This window comes from Myxocyprinus asiaticus, chromosome 9, assembly GCF_019703515.2.
Source record: "Myxocyprinus asiaticus isolate MX2 ecotype Aquarium Trade chromosome 9, UBuf_Myxa_2, whole genome shotgun sequence".
NCBI lineage: Eukaryota > Metazoa > Chordata > Actinopteri > Cypriniformes > Catostomidae > Myxocyprinus > Myxocyprinus asiaticus.
This window is the reverse complement of record NC_059352.1, coordinates 31,617,563-31,645,161: the sequence shown is the minus strand read 5'-3', so window position 1 is coordinate 31,645,161 and position 27,599 is coordinate 31,617,563. Positions and strand designations below refer to the sequence as shown.

The 27,599-nt window shown below is 37.2% G+C and overlaps 2 protein-coding genes across 3 annotated transcripts; one reads left to right on the top strand and one right to left on the bottom strand.

The window, feature by feature from the left end:
• Positions 1 to 24,750, top strand: LOC127446594 (zinc finger protein 648-like). 2 transcript variants are annotated; one of them, XR_007898227.1, is made up of 2 exons: positions 1 to 194; positions 24,116 to 24,750. XR_007898227.1 is itself a non-coding variant. In XM_051707640.1 (2 exons), the coding sequence occupies exon 2, from the start codon at positions 790 to 792 to the stop codon at positions 2,155 to 2,157; it is 1,368 nt and encodes a 455-aa protein (XP_051563600.1). In that variant the 5' UTR covers positions 1 to 194; positions 697 to 789; the 3' UTR covers positions 2,158 to 3,699. The 2 variants fall into 2 exon arrangements, 1 of the variants encoding a protein (XP_051563600.1); XM_051707640.1 differs by lacking the exon at positions 24,116 to 24,750 and adding an exon at positions 697 to 3,699.
• Positions 8,172 to 27,599, bottom strand: LOC127446589 (protein transport protein Sec16B-like). Its single transcript, XM_051707634.1, is given in 20 exon segments — positions 8,172 to 8,270; positions 8,654 to 8,682; positions 9,045 to 9,154; positions 9,753 to 9,837; positions 15,773 to 15,886; positions 15,998 to 16,135; positions 16,341 to 16,446; positions 16,794 to 16,905; positions 17,027 to 17,144; positions 18,064 to 18,145; positions 22,673 to 22,770; positions 23,157 to 23,399; positions 23,588 to 23,726; positions 24,504 to 24,565; positions 24,794 to 24,939; positions 26,301 to 26,421; positions 26,512 to 26,605; positions 26,740 to 26,842; positions 26,977 to 27,077; positions 27,317 to 27,599. Coding segments are annotated over 18 exon segments (2,238 nt in total). The 5' UTR covers positions 27,589 to 27,599; the 3' UTR covers positions 8,172 to 8,270; positions 8,654 to 8,682; positions 9,045 to 9,050.

The following is a 27,599-nucleotide window of genomic DNA, read 5'->3' as shown; positions in this document are numbered from 1 at the left end:
CTGGGTGAATGGGTTAATCTTTCCAGACAGCAAATGGTTTTGCCAAAGTGCTGACCATTGCCCATGTAAAATCATGTGAGTTAAACTGTGCTCTGACTCCTCCTATGGTATCTTAAATGTCTGCCTAAAAATCTATCATGAAGAGGAAGTGGATTAATTGCTCTCTGTGAAATCAACATTAGTGGACTAGTAAGGTAAGAAACTCTTTGCATGCGTGGGATGGTTGAATGATTTTTCAGTACAGTACATACTGGCACACACTGACAGTTGTTTGCTGGCTTAAGAGTTTGCAACTGTTCCAAGAGTATCTACTGGAAGATCTTCCAGTTAGTATACATTTTTGCTGTACAGTATTTCTTAGTAGCTCATGCTATAATTTCTCACAAATCAATACAATAAGGCAAACAAGAGCCGCATAGAATTTTCATAGACTGTAAATGAGTAATCTGTTGTATAGTACATGAATGCATCTGTAGCTTTTAATTTACTGTTGGTAATTGGCACTGTTTTTAATTTTGGTTGGCATGTAGTCATTGTCAGTCTTGTTTTGTTTTTTAATTTTATGTTCAAAGTATGTATTGAAAGGAGTTCTAGCAGAATATTTGATGTCATGCACAAGTTAAGTTTCTACAACCATTTTCTTCCACCCATTTGATTAAAATGATTACTAAAATGTATGTTAACTCTTGTTTTTAGGCATTGCACAGGTACATTACACAGAATCTTACCACACTCAATTTGGTAATAAGGGTCAAAGCACTAAAACCTGAAAATTAAACAAATAAGGAAATGGCTATGTCAATGGCTAAAATGAATGACCATTTGAATTCAGCAGTGTTTACAGATAATGTCTACATATCAAAAAGAAGCATTAGAAAGATTCTCAGCCGTAAAAGGCAGTATGTGCCTGTTAAGTGTAACAACACTGACCACGACACCATGAAAGCCAGCCTAAATCCACCCCGTGTTGAGGAGACCAATGCTTCAACCAGCTGTGATGAAAGAGAAACAATAAAAACAAGTATTGAGAAAAAGATGGTCTCCCTCCATCTTAAGACTCAAGCGAAATCCTATTTCTCTGAGAGATGTTCTGAGCAGTCTTCTGGGGAGGAGAGAGGAGTGAATGAAGCTGATAGGCTTGGATCTGACCCATATTCTCTACTGGAAGTGGCCAGCATCTCCAAAATGAAAGTGAAACAGGAGGTGGACATCACTAAGCCATGTGCACTGGCAGTGTCTCCAAAGGAGCAGCATGGAACAGCGGGAGACAAATGCGAGGTGGAGGAAGATGAAAAGGACGGACCAAACCCTCCACAGAAAAAAGGTCAGTTTGTGTTTGCTGCAATGAAGAAACGAGGAATGGAGGGAGACATGGAAAACCGCCCATACAAGTGCACTTATTGCAATTGGGCTTTCAAAAAGTACAGTAACCTGTTGAGCCACATTGACACTCACCGTGGCCTTAAGCCTCATGTTTGCGACATGTGTGGGAAGGCCTACTCGCACCAGGGTACTCTTCAGCAGCACAAACGACTGCACACAGGTGAAAGACCATACCAATGCCCTTTCTGTGTGAAAAGCTATATCTGGTCCTCTGACTTCCGCAAACATATCCGAACACACACAGGAGAGAAGCCCTACACCTGTGAGGAGTGCGGCAAGGACTTTGTGCGCTCCTCCGACCTGCGTAAGCACGAGCGCAACATGCACACAAACAACAAGCCATTCCTCTGCAAGCAGTGCGGCAAAACCTTCAACAAACCCCTGTCTCTTCTTCGCCATGAGCGCACTCATTTGGGCGAGAGGCCCTTCATTTGCCCAGAGTGTGGGAAGGCGTTCGCTGTGGCCAGCCGCATGACAGAGCACAGGAAAATCCACAGTGGTGTGCGTCCCTACACCTGCCCAGTTTGCTTCAAAGCATTCACCAAGTCCTCCAACCTATCCGAACATCTCACAGTTCACAGTGGAGTGCGGCCACACAAGTGCTCAGAGTGTGGGGTGGCGTTTGCCATGGTTTCCCGTCTGGTGCGCCACCAGCGTATTCATGCAACTGTGCAACCTTATCACTGCCAGGGCTGCGACATGTCATTTAGCCACCTTGAAATGCTAACAGAACACATTCAGGGTCATGCTGACACTGAGATTTGCATTACCTAATTTTTATAGTGCTTTTCACAACACACATCGTTTAAAGCAGCTTTAAATTATGCTGTAATAGAAAATTATACTAAATGTCTGTAATGTCTTAAAGTCCTCATTGAGCAGTTTAAATGAAAATGTGATTGAAAATAATGCAATAAAAATTATATGTGTTTAGGCCCCCAGTGAGGAAGACAAAGGCAAAGGCAACTTTGGCAAAAAATTCAAAACTCCATAAGATATAGTTAATGGAGGAAAAAAAACCTTGGGGGAAAAGGATCAGCTGGGGGAGCCAGTTCCTCTCTGGCTATACACTACCGGACAAACGTTTTTAAACACTTATTCTTTATTACAATTTTTTTTTTTTTTTTTTTTTTTTTACATTTTAGAATAATAGTAAAGTCATCAAAACTATGGAATAACATAAATGGAACTATGGGAATTATGTTGTGACTAAACAAAATCCAAAATAAATCAAAACTGTGTTATATTTTAGCATCTTCAAAGTAGTCACCCTTTGCCTAGAATTTGCAGACATGTACTCTTGACATTTTCTCAACCAACTTCTTGAGGTATCACACTGGGATGCTTTTTAAACAGTATTGAAGGAGTTCCCATCTATGTTGGGCACTTATTGGCTGCTTTTCTTTATATTTGGTCCAAGTCATCAATTTCAAAAACTTTTTTTTTTTAAATAACATTTTAGTTTAGTAATGAAATAAATTAATATGGTGGTACAATTATATTTTTGTCTACAAAACTAATTTCAAACATTTAAGCATATGCCTTCAGGTCAAAATATTTTTAAGATCATGAGAAACATTTCAGTCAAGTGTTTAAAAACTTTTGACCGGTAGTGTACGTAATAAATATAATGCCAATAATAGTTATCTAAAAGTAATACAAGTCATGTATTAATTTAGTATACTGAGTAAATTTTGGTGGGCAATGTTTACAACTTAAGGATATTGACTGATCGATAGATAGATCGATGTACCACTTCAGCCTTAACCACATAGCTATTCCACAGGTAGATGGATTTTCACAACCTTTCTTTACTCATTTTTACTAGTCTTAACTGCAGGGAATTGTGGGGACCACTGCTGAAAGACTTTGACTTTTAATTATATCACTGTGTATATTTTTAGCATGTAAACACACTGGTGACACATTATAAACTTTTCATGGCACATGATGCCCTCTTGCCATCTGAAGAAGATTATTTGCCTGTGAGTTAGAATAGTGTGAATAATACTGGTGGTGTCAGAACGCATTGTCCTATTTTATGTTGTCAATACTTTAATATTTAATAAATAATATAATATAATATTATAAAAATAATAAAATATTTTTTTGCTGTCCGTTTTCTTAAAAGCTAAATGGAATTACTTGTGCTTGTATTACTTGTATTTGGGAGAGTAACCATATGCAGCAGGGAAAATTGTGTTTTAGAATGTTTTAGATTTGTGTCATATGTTAGAAACAAAAACATTTACATTAGATTCTCTGTTGTCCAGGAGTGAAAAAGAATATGGTACTGTCAAATAAAAGCAGTATTACTGAGGAGTCATGTATCCCTAGGTGTAAAGTCTGGTGTTGGACACATGTTAGGGTGTAAGATGGAATCCTGTTGTTCTCTTTTTATGTCTCCTTTGAGGATATGTGACCCTAATTCTCAGAGTGCCAACATTTTTCCCTATACTCCTAGACCTGCACAATCATGGTAAAAGTAGCTGGCATTCCTCTTGTCAAAGTCCACTGTCCTACTTGATGCAACAAGAGACACTGGCTTATATTGCCATAGTTTTAGTTATATTTTAATACATTTTTGGTCAATCATATACATTCATATTACTTATACAAATATTATTATCATTTATTACTGCCATTTTTTATTATAAATCTTGTGTTATGGTACATATATTTAGTAAAATATCAATGGCTAGAATTAGATTAAGTATAATTAACAGTGCATTTAAACATATAAAATGCTGGAGAAAATACTGTACATTAGATAGCATTAGGACATATAGATGAAATAATATTACAAACTGACCTCCACCAGTGTCAGTCACTACCTGATATCAATATTATCTTTGGAACAGAACATGGTAACACCCCCCAATACACCCCCCCCCCCCCCCCTTTTACTCAATCAATACATGACCCATATTTGCACTGCTCCTGGCTCCCATTCTCCTGCCTCTTTTAAGGCGATGAATAAGCATAATCACTGTTGGGGGGTGGGGGGGGGGGGTTACATGTTATAGAGTTATATAATCACTGACATTACCAGCTGTGGTGATATTTTAAGTTCATCTTTAAGTGGGTCACAGCACTTTTGTCCAGCACCATTTCACATAATGCCCCCTCCTCCCTACAGGCCATGATGCAAATCCCAAAAGTCAGCTGCCAGGGCTGTGCTTCAGCTGTTCAATGTCTTCATTTAAAGAAGCAAGAACACCAAACATTTAAAAGATTATTTTAGAACTGTCTTCAGGGTAGCCTCACATGTAAAAAACAGGACATTTTAGGTGAAGCAAGAACAAAATAACTGCAGGGGTGGGCTTGGCTTCAAAAGTCCCTTCAAAAGACTAGGGTGCATCAGTCTTGAACACCATGCTGAAATCCAAAAGTCCCTCAATATGTTCCACAGCTGGTGAATATTGTCCAATGTAGACCTTAATTAGGGACCCTTTGAACAAAACAACAAAACCTGAATATTTACAAGACAGTTACTAACTTATAATGTGTATACACTGGCCCCAAAAATTTTACCTGGGACATGGACCCTTGATTCTGACTGATTGTCCCAGCCAACCTTTGTCCTGTAACACAGTAGAGACACAAATTCTTAGCTCTAGTACCTATATGGTACTATTAGACTATTAGATATTACTAATAACTCCTTGTTTGAGCTCCAAGCCCTTTCATTTGTGTTAAAATAATATGTAAAATTACTGGAAAGAAGAGTAGATGAAAAATTTATTTTTCAAAATCCATTCCAGAAAATAGGGCTCCCATTCCTTTTGACCAATGAATTTAGATGTATAAGGATATATCTTTTTTTGATATAGAGACTGTGCTCACAAAGAGCAATTTATAGCTGATGAAATATTTTGGATCTGGGCATAACATCACTTTAGATATTTCCATTATTTATTTTTTTTAAATATTTGATTAATTCCTCAGCCTGAAAATCACACATATGAAGTCCCCAGGTTTTCCTTGACCTATGGAAACTTAAAATTAAAAAAATCTTTTGACTAAATAAAATGGAAAAATATGTTCCATAATTTATATATATATATATATATATATATATATATATATATCATTTTAAACCTCTTTATTCTATTGCTGAAAGTTGTGGTTTATCTCAGTATAGCAAGTAAATGTCACCAGACTCATTAGTATGGACAGAGAAGACATCAGTGTTAGATGTTGAATGTTAACAGGTGTCAAACAGACACAGTGATTAGGAGAGGTTTGATGCTGCCAGCTCATGGTCACTCAGTATGCAACACTCTCAAAGCTAGTATCTCTCCAATAATTCCAAAACCAGGCAGTTATAGAGAGAACCTTTACTCACCAGCGCTCCTAGAATAGGGATTGATCCCACTGAACTGGGGTTGTGACCAAACTGTGGCTGCTGGGGCAGGGGAAGGGAATGGACATTTGGCTGTTGATTCCTAACAAGAAACAGACCAAAATTATATTTCATGAATGCAAACAAGGGTATGACAGGGTCAGTGAAAATTAAGCAACATCATTACCACTGGATAATAGCTATGTCAGTATTTATGGATAAAGAGCAGTTGGATATTTACTTAAAATAGTTTTGTCACTGTTTTAATTGCTGTGAGATTAGAGTTATAATAACTTTCAATTGTTAAATTCCTGAGATACTTATAATTATTGTAATATTCACTGAGGAAAATGAAAGGTTATTTATATATATATAAATAACTGAGATTGTGGTTGAACATTTTTTATTTTTTTTTTTTACCCCACACTCAACAGTGAAAACTGTAATTTTCATAAACTAAGTCAATTAAATAAAGTCTAAGAGAACAGGACATAAGCAACAGCACTTAAACCGTCTTTAACCCTGTAAAGCCTAACGTATGAAAGAATCGTCAGAAATGCATTGTTTTTAGTACCATTAGATAAACTATAAAAAGAAATAGTAAAAACTAATTTTGCACGTTTTTTTATTTATTTTATTTTTATGTATAATATTTTTGTGTAGGACATTTGTTATTTAAGTTTATCTTAGCCCATACATGCTACAGTGGTAAATCTTGGGGTATTATCAGAGGACTCCCTGAGCTTTTCAGAGATAACAAATGTTTGAGAGTTTGGCCATGACACCTTCCTCTCCTTGGTCTATAAATATGGATTGAAATGTATCACAGTTCAATTCAGCACATCAAATTTGATATGAATAAAATATTATTTTTTCAATTAGATTTTTTTTTATCATATGTATTATATGCACCAAACACTATATTGACATTTATTTATTTTATTTTTGTACTTTTTTGCTGGGTCTCAGGGACTTGTGGTAAGATGATAATAGCTTGTAATGCAAAATAATATCTTTATAATGATAGAGCAGGCTGCATATTTGAAAATACACAAAAATATTAGTTCACACTTTAAATATATATTATAAAAAGTATATGTCAGAATTTTCAAAGCTCTGTGATTTATTTATTTATTTTATTTTTTTGTGGCGGGCATGAATGGAATGGTGATTGAGATATATACCTCAAAAGCCTATTGTATCATATTTGATACATGGATTTCAACAGGCTTCTTCAATAAAATAAGCTACAAAATTTCAACCAAGCACAAGTTGCTTATATTCAGCAAATACTCATTTTAAAATATCAGTAACAATATAATAATTACTGTCACGTTTACTTTATTAAAATCAGCAAAGATTTCTAATTTAAGTACATGCAATACAGACATTTTTGGAAATTCTTTTTTTATTTTTTTTTATTTATTTTTTTTTTAACATATTTTTCAATCAAGAAATGCCCGGAAACGTCCACCAGGTGGCAGCAGACAACAGGATTTTCAGCAACATTTTGATTATGTTAATGATGCACAGGCTTTAGAAAGTAGAGTATCAAATTTACAGGCAGCATTATAGGGTTAATGGTGAAGTGTGTAATGACTCTTTTAAAACAGACTTTCCAAACACTCTCCCAGTCTTCCATTGCCAATCAAGTGTACTCACCACAAACGTACACCATTGGTTGAGCCAATGTTGTTGTGTCGGGCTGGGCAAGATGCTCAAACAAACTGAGCAATGTTTTGATAGCGCCACAGAGTCACAGTGTTTACACTTTTCTGGGGAAGCAACCAACGTATGGCTTACTTATAGTTGTGGCTGACACCGCATATTAAGCTGGGATAGGAGATAAAAGTATTTTAACAATAAAAATATTACATCACCTTTAAATTCTTTTTTGATTCTGATGCCTTTTATCATAAAATACCATAGACCATTTGGGGCCTTTTACACCGAACACATTTTTGTGTCTGTCCATTGGGTTTTTTCCAGTTTTTCTGGGTGAAAATGCACTAGATAGAAGTGTATGATCATTGTGCCATGTCTTGCTGTGTTTTCAGGGCCTTCCGCAGGTGTGCTACATTTTTTAGACACTATGTCAGGTTAAAAATAATGTAATCTTTTAAAAATGCATCTTGAGACACCAGCATTCTGTTCTATTCGTTGTACTGTGTCTAGCTTTTTTATCTCAAGAATGCGTTCAGTCTGAACAGCACTTTATTTTATGGTCACTTACCCCAGAGGTGGGACTGTAGCTTGGGATTTTATCTTTTAGGATTTCTGTAGGCTTAGACTCGAACCAGCCACTGAACCATCCAGACTTAGGGCTCTGTTCAGAGAGGGATACAGTATAACAATAAACATTTTACATAAAATCTAAGAATAAAAAAAAAAAGAAAAAAAAAAAAAAGCATAAGGATCCATGTAAATATTTTATAATATATACCTTTGCTGACTGAGTGTAGGTCTCTCTCTTGTTGTCCTCACTTGGCATTGTCCCAGAGTGATCAACACTCCCAAGTATGTTGTTGTTTTCAGGAACACCCTGCTTGAAGTTTTTAATAAAACACATATTGACATTCACATTGCACATATTACATACAGTATGTTATATTTAAAGGGATAGTTCATCCAAAAATGTAAATTCTGTTATTAATTACTCACCCTCATGTTTTTCTAAACACATTACTTTTTTCTTCAGTGGAACGTATAAAGATATGTTTGGAAGAATGACTCAGTCACCTTTCACTTTTTATTGCATCTTTATTTAATAAAATGAAAGGGAAGAGTAGCTGAGGCTGTCAGTCCTTAACATTCTGCCAAACATCTCCTTTTGCGTTCCATGAAATAAAGGCATTTAAAAGAGTTCTCGGACTACAATAGTAGAGACTTTAAAATGTAAAGGAACTGAAAAGATGTTTTTCTCACCGTGACAGTGTTGGCAGACAACTCATCACCTTAAAAAATTTAAAGTATACATTAACTGGTGTTGCATATATGTAAAAGTAAATTGGTTTCAAATTATTAAGATGACGTATAATATAAGAACAGTAAATTCGGTAAAACAATGTCATCTTGATGTTAGCCAAGACACATTCATAATATTACTGCAGCTTATTGGAGGCAAACTGGATGCAGCAATGTCATGTGTATTGCTGCTATCAGGATTAGCGTGGCTTTGGTCCATTGAACCTGGTGGAGGCTCAAATGTCTCCATAAGGAAGACTGGGGGCAGTGTCACTGGCTGCTGAGCAGGGTACACTGGCACTGGGGCAATGGTCTTAGGAGCCTTTTCTTCAGAAGAGTAAGAGTGGCTCACTGGGGACTAGGACTCCTGATACCCGGCATCATTGTGAGGTATCATAGGCTGAGATGAATATGAGAATTCATCTTCAGTGCCTTCATGGTTAACAGCCTTTATCAGGGAATCTACAGAAAATCCAAGAGAGAAAAGAACATAAAACATTTTTGAAAATTTTAAAAATAAAATAAATAAAATTCCCACCATATAGACAAACTGTTAAAGGAACATTTCACTCCAAAATGAAATGTTTGTCATCATTCACTCACCACCATGCTGTTTCATCCCAGTCGTGAAACATAAAAGGAGATTTTAGCAGAATGTCAGAGTAGGTCTTTCCCATACAGTAAAAGTGGGTAGTAATTTTAAATGTCAAGCACAAAAAATGACAAAAAGCACCATAAAAGAACTGTAAATGACTCATGCACTATATTTCAAATCTTCTGAAACCATGCAATAGCTTTATGTGAGGAATAGATCAAAATTTAAGTCATTAGTCATTAACCGGAGATCTCCTTTTGTGTTTCACAACATTTTTATTTCATTTTTTTTATTTCATGGTTGAACGATTCCTTTAATGGCTTTCACCTGATGCTTTTTACAAATCTTTTGAAATTACATGCAATTTTCATGGGTTTTCCCAGTTCTAGTGCCACCTATTGGCTCAAAGTGCAGTAGCAGGGGCGTTTACTGTACTTAAAGAACTGGGACATACTGTATCTTTACCTGAACACTCGTTGCTGTCCTCATGAGCCCAAGTACTCTCCACAACTGGTGACTGGTATGTCCTACTACAGTCATAGTTCCCCATCTAAGCAAATATAAAAGTAATGATACTGTAGGTTATAGCAGAATTTGTCAGAGCTTCATAAATCAGTAGAGAGGTCACTACTCTGGATCATTAAGGAAAGTTGCAGATGTGTTCTACAGGATGTCCGAGGACCCTTTTCCACCTGGTATTAACATTCGCCTCGGGTGATACTATTACAAGTGGTCAACGCTAAAAAAACAGTTCAAGTGTAAACGGGGTCCAAAACGTTTTGTGATCCGATCACTCAAACCACATTCAGAGGTAGTCATAAACACATGTGACCAAATCGCACTGTAGTGTAAACACTAATGCATTCTGCTGAACACAAACAAATATTTTAGAAGAATATTTCAGCTCTGTCTGTCCACACAATGCAAGTGAATGGGTACCAACATTTTGAAGCTCCAAAAGGACATATAAGCAGCATAAAAGTAATCCATATGACTCCAGTGGTTAAATCCATCCCTTCAGAAGCAATATGATAAATGTGGGTGAGGAACAGATCAATATTTAAAGGGATAGTTCATCCAGATGTATATGACTTTCTTTCTTCAGCAGAACACAAACGAAGATTAGAAAAATATCTCAGCTCTGTAAGTTCATACAATGCAAATGGATGGTGATCAGCACATTAAAGTTCCAAAAAGCACAGACAATAGTAAAAAAAAGTAATCCATACGACGAGTAGTTAAATTAAAGTCTTCTAAAGCAATACGATCTCTTTTGGTGAGAAACAGATCAATATTTAAGTACTTTTCACTATAATGGTTTATAGTTGTTTTGAACTCTTTATCACCTATCATATCACTTCTGAAGTTATACTGTAGATTTAACCTACTTATGGATTACTTTTATGCTGCCTCTAAGTGCATTTTAGAGTTTCAAAATTTTGGTACCCATTCACTTGCATTGTGAGGACCTACAGAGCTAAAAATTTGTTCTAAAAATCTTTGTTTGTGCTCAGCAGAAGAAAGAAAGTCATACACATCTGGGATGGCATGAGGGTGTGTAATTGATGAGAGAATTTTCATTTTTGGGTGAACTACCCCTTTAAATCTTTGGAAGTTACATTTATAGGAAAATGGTGATCTGAAAAATTAAATAAAAAAACTGGAAAAGCGCATAAATTCACATGAAGAAGACTTCACAGATCTTTTTTCTGTATGCCTGACATTAACATGCAATGATTCGGATCATATTAAGTACATACAATAGATCAGAAATTCAGTTAAATCGACTCAAATAATGCCTGAATACTGCACTTTATCAACATGCAGTAACATTCTGACATAGTAAGTGATCAGAGAAATCTGATCACAAGTGGTCACAGGAGATGCATGTTAAAAAGGTGTAAACTGCTATCTGTCTTGGTTGATCAGACCACTCGAAATGGATGTTAATAGCAGGTGCAAAAAGGGCCTGTGGGTCAGCGAGTGTCATGGTTTATGCAGAAGTAAAATGATAGTGTGGTCTGCACACTGAGTTCTGTATGGATGTCTGGTAGCAGTGTGAAAGATGACTGACAGCTCAAGCCAGACAGACATCAGCCCAGTGCCACAGTCAGTCATGTTTTCAAATTGAATGAAGACCCAAATCATCTGTTTATGTCACACAGCGTTGCCCCTATAAAATCCATTAGGCATTGATTGTTTCATGCAAGCATATTAATTGCAGCTGCACATTTTGTACTTCATAAACACCTTGGTATGAGGGCAGATCATATATACAGTCAGACAGTTGCAGAGCCATAGATATGACCACTATATATATATATATATATATATATATATATATATATATATATATATATATATATATATATATATACACTATATATACATTTCCCGGAAATTGCCAGTCTAATATCTAATATATTTTTTCATTTCTTCCTGGTATCCCAGCAAGTCATTTTTATTTGTAACACACATCATTTCAAAGCAGCTTTACAGAAAATTATGCTTTACCTTAGAGTCATCATTGTGTAATTTGATTAAATATGATTGTAAATTGTGAATAAAAATAATGGAGAAAAATAACCTTGGGAGAAACCAGGCTCACTGTGGGGTCCAGTTCCCCTCTGGCTAAACAGCATGAATTTAATGCCAATATTAGTTATTTGTGTGCAGTGCAAGTCATGGTTTAAAATTCATAAACTAAGTAAGTGTTAAGGTCCAGTGTTTAAACAAAGATTTTATATGAACTGTAAGATTAATGATTAATGTCTTTGAGGTCCATCTTGGATTAACTGCAGAAGTTCACATGCATTGTCCTTTGTTAGTTGGCTGATGAAGGCTTTTGTTGGCAATTAATTGATAGTCTACGCATTCCATTTCAAGAGTGTAGTCCATCAATAGACAAAGGTGATGCAGGCAGAGATCAGTGAGGTGCATCGCAGTTCAACCAGCAGGTCTTTTCGGTGAGGTTCGGTAGGGTTCTAAGTCCAAGTTTCAGGCAGTGGCATATGAAATATCCGATGTCTTACAATTGGAGTTGGCATCAGTTCATCCTCTGAAGTCCATTATAAAAGACCGAAGTGATGTCTAGCTAGCACCGGCTGTAGTTTGTCATCATCACTCAGCAGCTTGTAGCAGTGGAGTCCGACACCAAGCAGGAACGGAGCTAATTCTGCCCATCTCTGGTAACCTCGGGATATGAATCCTGGAGTTGTAACAGGGAAACAAATAGAATAATATTAGCGTAGATGCCATTCAATTTATTGCAGAGATATAGATTATGAGAAATGTTTCTGAGAAATGTTTCTGGTTCCAGCAGACCTAACTAAAGCAGTCTAATTGTGAGTTGATGGATAAATTAGGTGTATGCCTGGCTTAAACGGAGTGAGTGTGTCTGCGTCCCGAACAGTGCGAGGAGTTAATAATATTAAGAAGAGGTTCTGAGATTACAGCAAATACATCTTTTAAGAGCTTAGTTGGTATTGGATCTAACATACATGTTGTGGCTTTTGATTTTTTGATAAGTTTTGTTAGCTCTTCATGACCTATGACAGCGAAGGATTGAAGCAGCTCGAGAGGAAATTTATGAGACACTGTTTTCTGAGGGGTAGTGACGGTTGATTGCATAATTCCAATTTTATTTCTGATGATTTCTATTTTATCAGTAAAGAAATTAATGAAGTCATTACTATTGTGCTGCGACGGAACATCTGGTTCAGTCAATGCTTTATTCCTAACCAATTTAGCCACAGTAATGAATAAACACCTAGGATTGTTGTGGTTATTTTCTATGAGTTTGCTATAATATGCTGACCTGGCAGCTTTTAGTGTCTGTCTGCAGCTATAGACACTATCCTTCCATGCACCGTGAAATACCTCTAATTTTGTATTCTTCCACTTGCGCTCTATTTTCCGAGCTGTTCTCTTCAGACAATGAGTTTGATCATTGTACCATGGTGCAGGGCTTTTTTCTTTAACTGTATTTATATTTTCTGTTATTACATTAAGTTCTTCTAAACTTTTTGGCTTACTGAGTATGTGAGACAATTCTGGAAGATTATTAGTGAAGCTATCTTTAGTGGTCGAAAGAATAGTTCTACCTGAACGATAGTGTGGTGTAGATTTAGTGACATTAGCTGATCGCAGCAAACAAGAGACGAGGTAATGATTTGAGATGTCATCGTTCTGCAGTAGAATTTCTATAGTATCAACATCAACTCCATATGACAATTAAATCTAGCGTATGATTATGGCGATGAGTTGGTCTTGTCACATTTTGACTCCAAGAGAGTTGAGAATATCAATAAATGCTAATCCCAATGTGTCATTTTCGGTATCTATGTGAATGATAAAGTCACCAACTATTAAAGCTCTATCTACAGTAACTACAAGATCTGATAGAAAATTCACTAAGGACATCTGAGTACGGCCTGGGTGATCTAAGACGACAGAGATTTTTTATTTATATCTGATGGTGTCACATTAAGCATTATTAGTTCAAAAGACTTAAACTTATATTCTGTGCACTGAGTAACACCAAAAACTTCCCTGTAAATTGTAGCAACCCCTCCTTCTCGACTCTTCAGACGAGGCTCATGTTTATAACAATAACCTAGGGGAGTAGATTCATTTAAACTAATATATTCATCCGGTTAAATCCAGGTTTCAGTCAAGCAGATCGCATCCAGACTATGATCTGTAATCATTTCATTTACAATTAGTGCTTTGGTTGAAAGAGATCTAATGTTTAGTAGCCCTACCTTTATATGATATTTATCTTCTTCAGTTTTTTAGTTTGATTTGACCGTAATCAAATTTTTCTAAATGACTTAGTGAAGGGTTTGTGTTTGGTAGTTCGGGGAACAGATACAGTCTCTATATGATATCTAGGTGATACAGTCTCTATGTGTTGTAGTTTATGTGACCTGTATGACGTCTCAAGGCAGCTAGCAGATGTTCGGATTAACCAGTTTGTCTGCTGCCTGACCTGGTCCCCAGTTGGTCAAATACTATCACTATTATAAGACTATGAGCCAAATTACTAGAGAGGAGAGGAGCACCTTCCCTGGAGGGATGAAGTCCATCTCTCTTTAGCAAGTCAGGTCTACCCTAAAAACTCTTCCAATTGTCTATAAATCCTATGCTATTCTACGGACACCACTCAGACATACAGCTGTTCAGTGACACTAATCTACTATAAACCTCATCACCACGATGAGCAGGGAGGGGGCCAGAGCATATTACAGTGTCTGACATCGTTTTTGCAAGTTCACACACCTCTTTAACATTATCTTTAGTGATGTCAGACGCTCAAGCCCTGGAAATGCATTTAACAATGGTGGCTGGAGTCTCTAATTCCACGTTCCTTACAATTGAATCACCTATGACCAAGGCTCTTTCAACATGATTCTCAGTGGGTGCATCACTAAGTGGAGAGAATCGATTGGAAACCCTAACAGGAATGGGAGTGTGGTGTCGCTTTGCTGAGCGAGTATGCCGACAAGACATCACCCAAACGCCCCGCTGCAATGGCTCTACAGCCGGAACCAAAGTGTGTGTATTGCTCGCTGTACTACCCGCATCCGAAACAGTATCTACCGGCTTCTCTTTCTCACTGACCTCCACTAGCGTTCGGATGCGTGTCTCTAACTTATTAACCTTCTCCATCAGCCTGACTAATTCCTTACATTTATCACATGTAAATCCCTCACTGCTGATGGAAGAAGCTATAGTAAACATGTGGCATGCAATGCAGGAAGAAATAACATGAGCATATGCCATGACTTACCGCAATTGTTTGTTGTTTTTGTTATGGTTGTTCTTAAGCGGCAAGGGTTTGAGATCGATGTGGTTCGATGGGGTTCCTGATCAGCAGAGGTTTAAGATTGATGCAACAATCCATGTAAAACACAGTGGAGAAAACGAATCCACGCAGTCGAGATGCAAGATGTAGACAAGCGGAGAAAAAGAAAGAAAAAAGAGAGAAAACAGGTACGCGCGGTAAAATACACACAGTAGAAACGGTACAAAAGTGGAAAAAAACGAAGCACACGGTAAAATGGCAAAGGATAAAATGATGAACGTATAAGAAGAATAAGCAATGCTAAGCAGGCTAGCAAGCTACAAACACAGACTCGTGCAGTGTGCTGGCAGCAACCGGAACAGGAAGTCAGCAAGTCACCATTTGTAGGTTGAGTTCACCAAGTGTAACTCTGTGACGCTGTCAAAGCATTCCTCTGTTTGATTGAGCTGCCCCGTCCAGCTCAACATGGCAACATTGGATCGACCAATGGAGTGAGTTTGGGGCAATCAGTGAAAGACAGAGGAGTTTTCTGGAATCTGTTTGAAAACTATGATTATTTTTGCAATTCAGTTTGGTGACGGTAGTGGCACAGAAATTACACTGTTCAGCTTTAAGGTGGATGAGTGAAAAACTGAACATCATATATATTTTAAAGACGCATACAAACATTTCCATTTACCTGCATGGCCTGATATTTGCAGTGAAGCTGCACCAGCCAATCATGGTCCAGGAAAGGCTGATTGAAACCTGTGTCACTGAGCTGTGCCTCAGACAACTTCAGTCTGTCCACTAACTGTGTTATCAAGCAAAGCAGACATAAGATATCACATCATACAACATTTCAGGTGCATAACACAACATTAAAACTACAAGATTAGTGTTAGTGTGTACAGGTGTGTGTTACTTTGATATGCTATCCCAGCAGCACCATGTGGGGTTCCTCTATCCTGAGCAGTGCTTTTGCCACCACCTCACAGTAGTGAAAGGCCTGAGACACGAGACCACAGTCCAGCAGCCGACATGCATAAAGGAATTTATACACCTACACAGGACACAACACAATCATAATTATATAATAAGTAAAACACACCAACCCACACTTAAGCATAATAATGTGAAAATGTAAGGAATTTTAGGACTGTATAAAATATCAACCAACAAATTTGACAGAAACAGTGAATATGTGATGAAGTGCAGATCGGGCTATAGACTTGATGTTTGTAGTCTACAGTATGTTTAAATGCTACCTGAAAAGCAGGGATGATAAATTCAGCATTTCCAAGCCTCTCACAGTACTCAAACAGTTCAGTACAGCGAATGGCGGAGTTCTGACAGAACTTGGAAAACGGAAGACTGCAGTCAAAAGATTAATGGAACAGCCATGTGAATTCAGGAACTATTCAGATATCTTATAATGGACCTTAGTCAGGGGAGATGCTATATTTAATTTTACGTGAATGAAAATAAGGCTGTGAGAGATAGACATACAGTGTGTTCGATGGTTAGTGTCAATGTTTTAGTCTAAGTTTTACAACTATTGTTTGCAGATTTTTTGGTCACTAGAGTTTTTTTGGAAAGATGTATTTTCAACATTTTGTCAGCTGAACCCACTGAACAGACTGTACTTCCACAGCTTTGTTTTCAGTTGCATTTAATTAAACTCTGACTAAAATCTATTACTGTTTTTCATAAATCCTCACCTGTGCTTGCCGCCCAGAAGCACTAGGCGTTCTGATCTGTTTTTGTACCAGCCAAAGGCAGAATGTGCTGTGAGGTAGCAGATATGGGAGACATAGAGCAGTCCCCTGAAGGCTGAGATGGAAACATTTAAATTTAAGATTGACTCTGAGAATAATATTTGTTAGGGCAAATATGAGAAGCCATAAATAGATGAAGGAAGATGGTTATGTCTAAAAATTGGACTGGAAATTACCTAGGGTATCGCCCATGGTGATGATGGATTTGTGATGTATGATTGAGTCTCCTGTTTCATTGGACAGCATAACAGCCAAGTGTGGTCTCCAGTCTCCCAACTTCTCATTACTCCAGCACTGGAAAGAGAAGAAGAAAGGAGACATAAAGAGAACATTTAGATGAGAGGGACATACCCTGCTTAAAAGACCGGCTTAGACCAGCATGAATTGGTTTATACTGGTTCGGTGCTGGTCTAGATGGTGGGCCAGCATAGTCATGCTGATCACCAGTAAAAATGCTGATCAACCACCCATGTACATGTACAAGACTCCACAGAACTTCTTCTGTATGCCTGACAACTAGTCAAAGTCTTTCTGATCAAGCTGGTTGACCAAGAAAAACATGCTGGTTGAAATATTTATGAAGCTTGTTAGGGACACCAGGATACATGGCATCCAAAACACAACATATGCTGGTGACCAGCATTGCTGGTCTTTTCAACAGGGTTGAGGAACAGAAGAGGAAAAGAGGGGGTTGTATATGAGGAGTTATAGACCTTTTTCACAGACTGTGATGACGCATTTTTGCCTTATTTAGCAGCGTAAATCTCCATTTTTTTTATGTTATACATTTTTTAAATGTTGAGTGTAAATTTTAACATTATGCTTTGTGTTATATTACCCTGGAATTAGTTTTAAAAAACGAATTACCACAGCTGCGAGAGGGTTTCTATTACAGCTGCTGAGAGAGTGACAGTAAATTTGGCATCTTCTCCTATTTTACAGTCTTAATCCACCACTCACTGTTTTTTCCTCTTCTGGAAAGTCATTCAAATGTAATAGTTTTTCTTTTGGTCTTGGAGCAAATAGGTAAGTAAAAATAATATTTGCTGTGGTCTCCCATTCACTCCCATTCACCGCTGTCAAAGTTTACCCTGCAAATATTTACTTCCGCATTTAAAAACCGGAGTGTGAAAAATGTCTATTGTGGGTATTTGTATAACAATTCTGTTTAATAACCGTAAACTGGCAATTGGTACAGAATGATGTATGTTACCATGGAAACAGCTGGGATTCTTTCTGAGAGCAGCTGGAAAAGAGTTTGCAGAGGGTCACTGGGAGCCAGGCTGCCTGTAAATCTGTCAAACACACATACAATACATATTCTATATAGCCAGAAGACATGACCATTAATTTGCAATGACATGGACATATATATAAATATAGCTTGACATACATACAGTAATTGTATACCATGATACCCATACACATAGCAAATGTACACACACACACAAACTAAAGTGTCAGACAGTAAGTTTATAACATAACATAACAGTCCATTAAATTAATATTCTAGGCTAATTACCAGTAAGCTCTTATGAGAGCATCAATGGCATGCTGTCAATTTCCATGAAAAATAATTTAAACTAATAAAAATGTGTTGGCAATTATACACGTACAATGGAAGTCTTGTTTAAAAACAAAAACGCTACCTTATAGCAGGGCCGTAACAACATGTCCTCAACAATATTCAGTGGTTGACCAATATGTCAATAAATGTCAATCCTGAATATGTGTTTACATTCTTGCCATACTGAAGCTCAATATACAACCCAAAACAAATTTTTAAATAAAAATGAATATTTAAACTGGAAAACATCAAAACACAGAATGAAAACACCACTAAAAACACTACACAAATGTACACACCATTTGCAAAGTAATTCCCACACAGCTGAATCCTAACCAGTTCGGCTAATATTCTCATAAGCATACACACTGTTTTGGACACACTATTTGAAGACTGGGATATCACCAATCGTTACCAATTAACATGAAGTTGTCTTCTAAGTGAGGCATTTTCAAGGCATACCAGTACTAGTAATGAAACACTGCCAGGAGATGATAAATATATACAGTAAATATATATATATATATATATATATATATATATATATATATATATATATATATATATATATATATAGCCTGGTCATATCTGTGGCTATGCAGTTGTCTTCACTTACTGTATATTTGATCTTCCCACATACCAGGGTGTTCATGGAGTGCAAAATGTACAGCTACAATTAAAATGCTCACATACTGTAAACCGTTCAAAGGTTAATGGATTTTATAGGGGTACTGCAGTGTGACATGAACAGATGACTTTATTCAGTTTGAAAACATGACTGTCTGTGGCTGTCATTAGGGGTTCAAGCTCTTAGCACAGAAACCCTATTGTAATTGTTAAGATTTTTATTATTATTATTAGGGGTTCAAGCACTTAGCGCTGAAACCCTGTTGTAATTGTTAAGATTTTATTATTAGGGGTTCAAGCGTTTAGCGCTGAAACCCTATTGTAATTGTTAAGATTTTTAGGGGTTCAAGCACTTAGCGCTGAAACCCTATTGTAATTGTTACAATTTTTATTATTAGGGGTTCAAGCGCTTAAAATTAGGTTTTGCCACATGGTGGCGCTATAATACCAAAAAAAAACATGAAATTGGTTGTAACTATGAAACCGTTAATCCTATTGACTTCAAAATTTGCATAATTTGTCTTTGTCTCAGCTGCCATCATTGTTTATATGGACATTCACCTATATTGAAAAACATGGCCACCATCGGCCAATCAAATTTCAGCAGCTATTACACAAGGTTAACAATGACCGATCGGAACGAAACTTGGTGGACCTATTTGACTCTTGGTCTGAGAGGGTTGTGCAAAGTTTTAAAAAAAATCGGCCACTAGGTGGTGCTATCACGATTTTTGTAGGTGTTAATGGTTATATATAATGCAGTGTTGTGAAAAAACACAAGTACACCTGATAGCTCTTCTCATTCTAAACAACTTTGCCTCAAGAAGCACTGGTGTCTGTCAAACCGTTCGGTAAATATTTCAGATAATGTTAAAAACCTACTTTTGCGAACTCGTCCTAGGTTTTTCGCCCAATCGGAACCAAACCAGTGAAGAAATATACTCTGGAGTCTGATTATCAGTAATTATAAAAAATTTTAAAAAATAGAAATTTCGACTCACGGTCACTAAGGGGTGCCAAAACGTTCGAAAAGGGCAGGCCATTTTTACTAAAATGGCTATAACGCCTGAACGAATGATATATTTTCACCAAACTCGGTACACATGTGTATGAGCTCAATCTGAGGTAACAGTAAAAAAACTGCAGAGTTTGGCCACATGGTGGCGCTATAACAGAAAAAAAAAACATGAAAACAGCTCTAACTACGCAACCGTTAGTCTGACTGAGCTGACAATTGGCATCCAGTGTCTTTGTCCGAGGTGCCATGACTGTCTATGAGGACAGTGGCATATCTCAAAAGACATGGCCGCAAGTTTGAGCACCTATTAGACAAGGTTAACGGAGGTCGATTGGCACAAAACTCGGTGGGCCTGTTCGACTCCTGGCCCTAGAGGTCTGTGAGAAATTTGAAAGAAATCGGACACCAAGTGGCACTAACGAGTTTTACGCCTCAGTAATCATGCTGAGTTTCACACATACACACAATATGCATACGGGTGCATCTCAATAAATTAGAATGTCGTGGAAAAGTTCATTTATTTCAGTAATTCAACTCAAATTGTGAAACTCGTGTATTAAATAAATTCAATGCACACAGACTGAAGTAGTTTAAGCCTTTGGTTCTTTTAATTGTGATGATTTTGGCTCACATTTAACAAAAACCCACCAATTCACTATCTCAAAAAATTAGAATACATCATAACACCAATAAAAAAAAACATTTTTAGTGAATTGTTGGCCTTCTGGAAAGTATGTTCATTTACTGTATATGTACTCAATACTTGGTAGGGGCTCCTTTTGCTTTAATTACTGCCTCAATTCGGCGTGGCATGGAGGTGATCAGTTTGTGGCACTGCTGAGGTGGTATGGAAGCCCAGGTTTCTTTGACAGTGGCCTTCAGTTCATCTGCATTTTTTGGTCTCTTGTTTCTCATTTTCCTCTTGACAATACCCCATAGATTCTCTATGGGGTTCAGGTCTGGTGAGTTTGCTGGCCAGTCAAGCACACCAACACCATGGTCATTTAACCAACTTTTGGTGCTTTTGGCAGTGTGGGCAGGTGCCAAATCCTGCTGGAAAATGAAATCAGCATCTTTAAAAAGCTATTCAGCAGAAGGAAGCATGAAGTGCTCCAAAATTTCTTGGTAAACGACAGTGCCAGACAGTGCCTTTGGTTTTCAAAAAACACAATGGACCAACACCAGCAGATGACATTGCATCCCAAATCATCACAGACTGTGGAAACTTAACACTGGACTTCAAGCAACTTAGGCTATGAGCTTCTCCACCCTTCCTCCAGACTCTAGGACCTTGGTTTCCAAACGAAATACAAAACTTGCTCTCATCTGAAAAGAGGACTTTGGACCACTCAGTCCAGTTCTTCTTCTCCTTAGCCCAGGTAAGACGCCTCTGACGTTGTCTGTGGTTCAGGAGTGGCTTAACAAGAGGAATACAACAACTGTAGCCAAATTCCTTGACATGTCTGTGTGTGGTGGCTCTTGATGCCTTGTCCCCAGCCTCAGTCCATTCCTTGTGAAGTTCACCCAAATTCTTGAATCGATTTTGCTTGACAATCCTCATAAGGCTGTGGTTCACTCGGTTGGTTGTGCATCTTTTTCTTCCACACTTTTTCCTTCCACTCAACTTTCTGTTAACATGCTTGGATACAGCACTCTGTGAACAGCCAGCTTCTTTGGCAATGAATGTTTGTGGCTTACCCTCCTTGTGAAGGGTGTCAGTGATTGTCTTCTGGACAACTGTCAGATCAGCAGTCTTCCCCATGATTGTGTAGCCTAGTGAACCAAACTGAGAGACCATTTTGAAGGCTCAGGAAACCTTTGCAGGTGTTTTGAGTTGATTAGCTGATTGGCATGTCACCATATTCTAATTTTTTGAGATAGTGAATTGGTGGGTTTTTGTTAAATGTGAGCCAAAATCATCACAATTAAAAGAACCAAAGTCTTAAACTACTTAGTCTGTGTGCACTGAATTTATTTAATACACGAGTTTCACAATTTGAGTTGAATTACTGAAATAAATGAACTTTTCTACGACATTCTAATTTATTGAGATGCACCTGTATCATATATTAGATCTCCTCATTCTGAACAACTTTGCCTCAAGAACCACTGCTGTCAATCAAATCGTTCATTAAATATTCATGATTATGTAAAAAACCTACTTTTGTGAACTAGTCCTAGGTTTTTTGCTCAGCCTCAATAAAACCAATGCAGTACAATTCTCTGGAATCTCTAGGTCAATAATTATCAACTCAGAACTCAGAACTTCACGAAATTTGGTGAGCACATGCGACATATGATTCTAAACAAGCATGCAGACTTTTATGGAGATCGGACCATAGGTGGTGCTATGAGCTTTAAAAAGCTTTAAAAATCATGTATTTCCTTAGTAAATTGCCTGTATTGGCTGTAAAAGGTAATTACTTGGTGGTTACATGCTTGCTAAATAAAACATAATACCTTTTTACGCATGTGCTTAAAGGCCTTAAACCACTTTAACCCCGTTAATTGCTTTTTGCAGCTATATTTAAGAGATGTTACTGTCAAAATGAGCATGGGCTAATGCCCCTCTGGCATGGGCTGTCAGTCATCTTTCACACTTCTACAAACCTGCTTAGCACTGTGTTGTAGGATCTGCTGTCCATTTTGCTGGCCAGAAATAAGGCATGACCCCAAAGACCACTATGCATGGCTGACTCCAGTGCCTCCTGCAGGGAGGGGAGCATCGAGAGAAAAGATCAGACAAAAGACATTTGGTAATACCATAGTAATTTGAAATATACTGCAGAACTAAATCACTGCAATTTTCATACACCATGGTACTTTCTAAGTATTGAAAAGCCTCTCCGCAGTATTCATTAAATCACCTCCTTTTGTGTTCTGCAAAGAAAGAAAGTCATACCGGTTTGGAATGACATGAAGTTGAGTACATTTTCATTTTTTGGTGTGCTTTACAAGTGAGGCAGGGAGCTGTCAACTCTTATAAATGAAGGAAGAATAAAAAAAAAAGGGAGTGGAATAGAATAACAGAAGGAGGCACAGGTCAAAAGAAGCAGAAATTACAAAGAACAAATAGTTCAATGAAAACAGCAACCTTTTTCCTGCCAGACAGCAATAGTTTGGTATATTTCTCAAGGTTTTGCTCTTCGCTCTCTTTGTCAGTTGGGGGGTATCCAGTCAGAAGGTCTGCAATGTTAATGGTCTCTGTTTCCGGTTTGGGAGTTTCACTCAGATCGATGAGGCTTGCTTCATTGGCAGGTTCAACAGAGACCTCACACACACCCAAAGAACTGGTGTCCCTCATCAGCACTTCTGCTACATCTGAACCCACAATTCTCTACACAACACCAACACACACTAAATGCAAACAGGGACACACTAAGCACACACAGAAGTCTTGACTTCTCTTACAAATATGATAATGTATGCATAGGAAAAGAAGTGGTTTACAGAATTACTATGCAAAAGCTTAGTAGTAGTAACATTGCAATCCTGCAATGTAATGAGATGAGTAATGTGACTTACTCCATTCTGTCTGCACAGCAGTATTAGTAGATGCCATAAGAGGGCAGCAGAGGTTGCATCTTCTAACTTCTCGTCCTTCAGACATTTCTCAGACATTTGAAGTGCAAAGTTAATGGCATCCACCTTATGCAAATCCTCGCTTTACAAAAGAAGAAGAGAAGCAACAGTCCAGTTAAAGACACTCGTTCATCAAATTAAATTATAGCACCAGTTTCAAACATTTAATTCACTGGGTCAGTGTACAAAGCTTTTTGATGAATAGTTAAGGCAAATAATCTAAAACTTGATTGACTTGACCACCCTTTAAAATAAAAACCAATGAAGGCCTAATGTGGCTCTTCATACATGACCCCTAGCAAAGGAGACGATGAAAATTTTTACATGGAAATTAGCTTTCTTGATTATATGTTATGAATATAGAAATCTGTGGAGTGGGATGTGGTCGTGTGTCTGTCACTGGGGAGAGAGGAAGCAGTAAGGGCCATCACCTGGTGATTGTTAACACTAAACACCTGTGTCTCATTTCAGTGAAGATGGAGAGGGGCTTTAAAAGGCTGCCGGAGCGACAGACAGACAGAGGGAGACCAGAGATGCTATGGGTATTCTGTAAAATACCTTGTTGTGAAGCTGAAAAGCCATTACTGTGTTGTGAAGCTTAAAAGCCAATACTTTGTTGTGAAGCTGAAAACAACTGCATTAAATGTTGACTCAAGTGGACTGTGAAATCGGCTCCCGTGTCCTTCCTACCTGAACCCCTCTAAAAAGTCTAATCTCACCACGCATCTCAAATGGACCTCAAAATGCATTGTTTTCTCCTGTTTTCTTACTTATTGCACCAGTAAAGAATATGTAATGAGATTACTGTAATTAGAAACTGAAGGTATTTTTGTGAGAGGGATATTTTGGAATATATTACCTGACCAGTGGCCCAGGAAAGTCTCTCATATCCTGCTGTTCCTCTGTGTCACACATAATTACCTGAAATGATGTATAATCCTTGTATAATCCTCCGTAATATACATATAATAATCCATAACATTACTTCATATACTTCACTATAAACAACTCACAAAGATGTTTCAACAAGCGCTATAGTAATTTGGGGAACAAAACAGAGATACTCTACATAAAAAAATTTATGTTTACTCTGTAAGCTCTGGAATAAAGACTCTTTAAAATGTATATTTGTAGTGCTGTCTTTCTTACCTCTAAGCTGTGGAGTTCCACTTGAGCAGGCTCACCCTCAGAGGCAAGGGCAGGACTGACCCATACCAGCTGACCTGCAGGCCCAAAGCTCACTGCCACATGGGGGATGCAGAACTTTAGTGGGGCTTCCACTGCAGCATCTAAATCTAATAAATCGAAAAGTTAAAAAATATACAAGTTTATGGAATAGGACCACAACAATATACAGCAGAGTTCGAAAGTCTGGGACTGTCACCACACTAAAAAAAAATATATGGGATTCTAAATTGAATCTTGAAATAAACAGAAAGTTTTAGGATTTTGAAAATGTGAAACAAAGAGATGTTATGACGTAAAATGAAAAATAACTATTTAAAACTATGCACTATTTCTGGGTCACTAATCAAATTAAAAAAAATTGTAACATTTGCCATGTTAACTCATTTATTTTATTTTATTTGATAAAAGGTCGGTTTTCCTTGCTTTCATTGAAGCAGTAAACACTCTTGTATATTCTCCAATCATGCTGGGAGAACACGGATCATCAGGTTTTGAACAAACTTGTGGAGTCAATGCCAGTTGAGTGCATGCTGACATTAAAGCAAAAGGGAAACATATCAAATACTAAGAAATTCTGACATTCATGTTAATTTATCAATTCATCTTGTTATGTAACTTGTTAAATTCACTCAAATTGTTTTGATAACAATATAATAGGTTACATTTTATTTTAGTGTCCTTGTTACAGTATAATTACACAAGTAATTACTGATTATTACTAATGAACAACATGTACTTACTATAGGGTTAGGGTAAGGGTTTGGTTTAGGGTAAGTTGCTTGTAATTATGCATAATTGACTGTTATTACGGTAACACTTTACAATAAGGTTCCATTTGTTAACATTAGTTACCAACATTAGTTAACATTAGTTAACAATGAACAATACTTATTAAGCATTTATTAATCTTAGTTAATGTTACTTTCAACATATACTAATACATATTTAAAATCAAAGATTGTATTAGTAAAAATTAGTTAATGCACTATGAACTAACATGAACTAACAATGAACACTTGTATTTTTATTAAATAACATTAACAAAGATTAATAAATTATGTAACAAATATATTGTTAATTGTTTGTTCATGTTACCTAATTCCTTTACTAATGTTAACAAATGGAAACTTATTGTAAAGTGTTACCATTATTACTATATTCAATACATGTAATATGTGTAACAAAGACACTGTAAAATGAAGTGCTACTACATAATGTTATGAAAAAATGCTAAAATCGAAGCATTCAGACTTTTTGGCCTCACTGTATTTATCCATTTTTTGTGACCATGAATAAATATGACTAATAAAAAAAATTAATGAACAAATGCTTGAGTGATGAAGCCAATTTGCCATTCCATGCACATTTTTAAAGAACAATAACAGCCATTACTCATCTGCCGAGCAAAAAGAAAAGTGTTCTGGATAGTTCTTGGTTCTATGACTGTTTTGCTATAGTTCTAACAGACCTGTGTTAGATATAGGCTCAGGTTCACTCTGATCAGCTTCATTGATGTACTGTCTGAGCTCATAGCTGCTGGAGGACAGACCTGAGGTTTTAGAGTTGGCAAGAGCTCCATTATCATTCACCTGGAGAAGATGAAACAAAATAGCCAAAGGGTCAACAGAACAGAGCTGGAATATATATACTGATGTCTACTTTAATGTATATAAGCAAACCTCTCCCATTCCATCTCCATTTTCCATACTTTCTCTGTGCTGTCTCTCTGATACCCCATGATCATATTTACCACTGACCGTTCCAAGGCTGTAGCTGTGAAATACAATGCGTAAAGTCACTTGATTTGAAACAAACAAATATGTAAAATCACTTGATTTTTTTTTTTTTATAAATACGTATTTCTGGCATAAAAAGCAGTAGTGGATGAGTAAAGGTCATAGACAGACCCTGTCTGATCAGGATATGCAGCTCTTGGAAACTCCTGCTGCAGTACTCTGACCTGATACCCCTCAGTTCTCCAGCCATCTGCGTTGCTCCACCCACCACCATCTACAGATCAGCAACAAATTTAACAAGAACGGACTGAACATAACCTTAATGAGAATTATGATAATGATGTGTATTTAGTACTGTAAGTTTACTGTTAACTTCATACTGAGGGCATGCGATTGAAGCTTAAGTACCCGGGGAGCTGTATTGTGCTCTGTGATATCCATGATAGTTGTAATAACCATAGTCTTCTCTGTAGGGCCAGTAACTGGGGGCAGAGTAGTCATATTCCTGCCTAAACAGATATTAGCATTTATCCACTAGACTGTACTTAATCACAGACAAATAACAATAAACAACAGCATCAGGAATGCCAGTACATTTCTAATAAAAAATAAAATAAAATAAATGAGAGGTAATAAATCAGTGATAACAATAAACAAGAGCCTCAGGTATGCCAATACAGTCCATTATCATACAAAATAAAAAAACTAAGTAAGAGGTACTGAATGAGTGGTGTTTATTCACATTTACCTGGAATGAGGTCTGAAATGTAATGGCTGGTTTGATGCAAACCCTTGGCTAGAGAAAGGATGGCTGCTATATCCAGGAATGTATTCTTGTTTAGGAGGAGGACCGGCCATGTAGCTTCTATACCGAGGATCCATATAGGGCCACTGTCTTTCTCTGTGGTCTGTAGGTGGGTAGTGATATGGTGTTTAGTGGGAGGATCTGTAGTGGTCATCTCTGTCACCAGACTGGTACTGATGCCCTGGCATATGCCAGTCTTGTCCTCTGGGCTCCATCACCAGACACA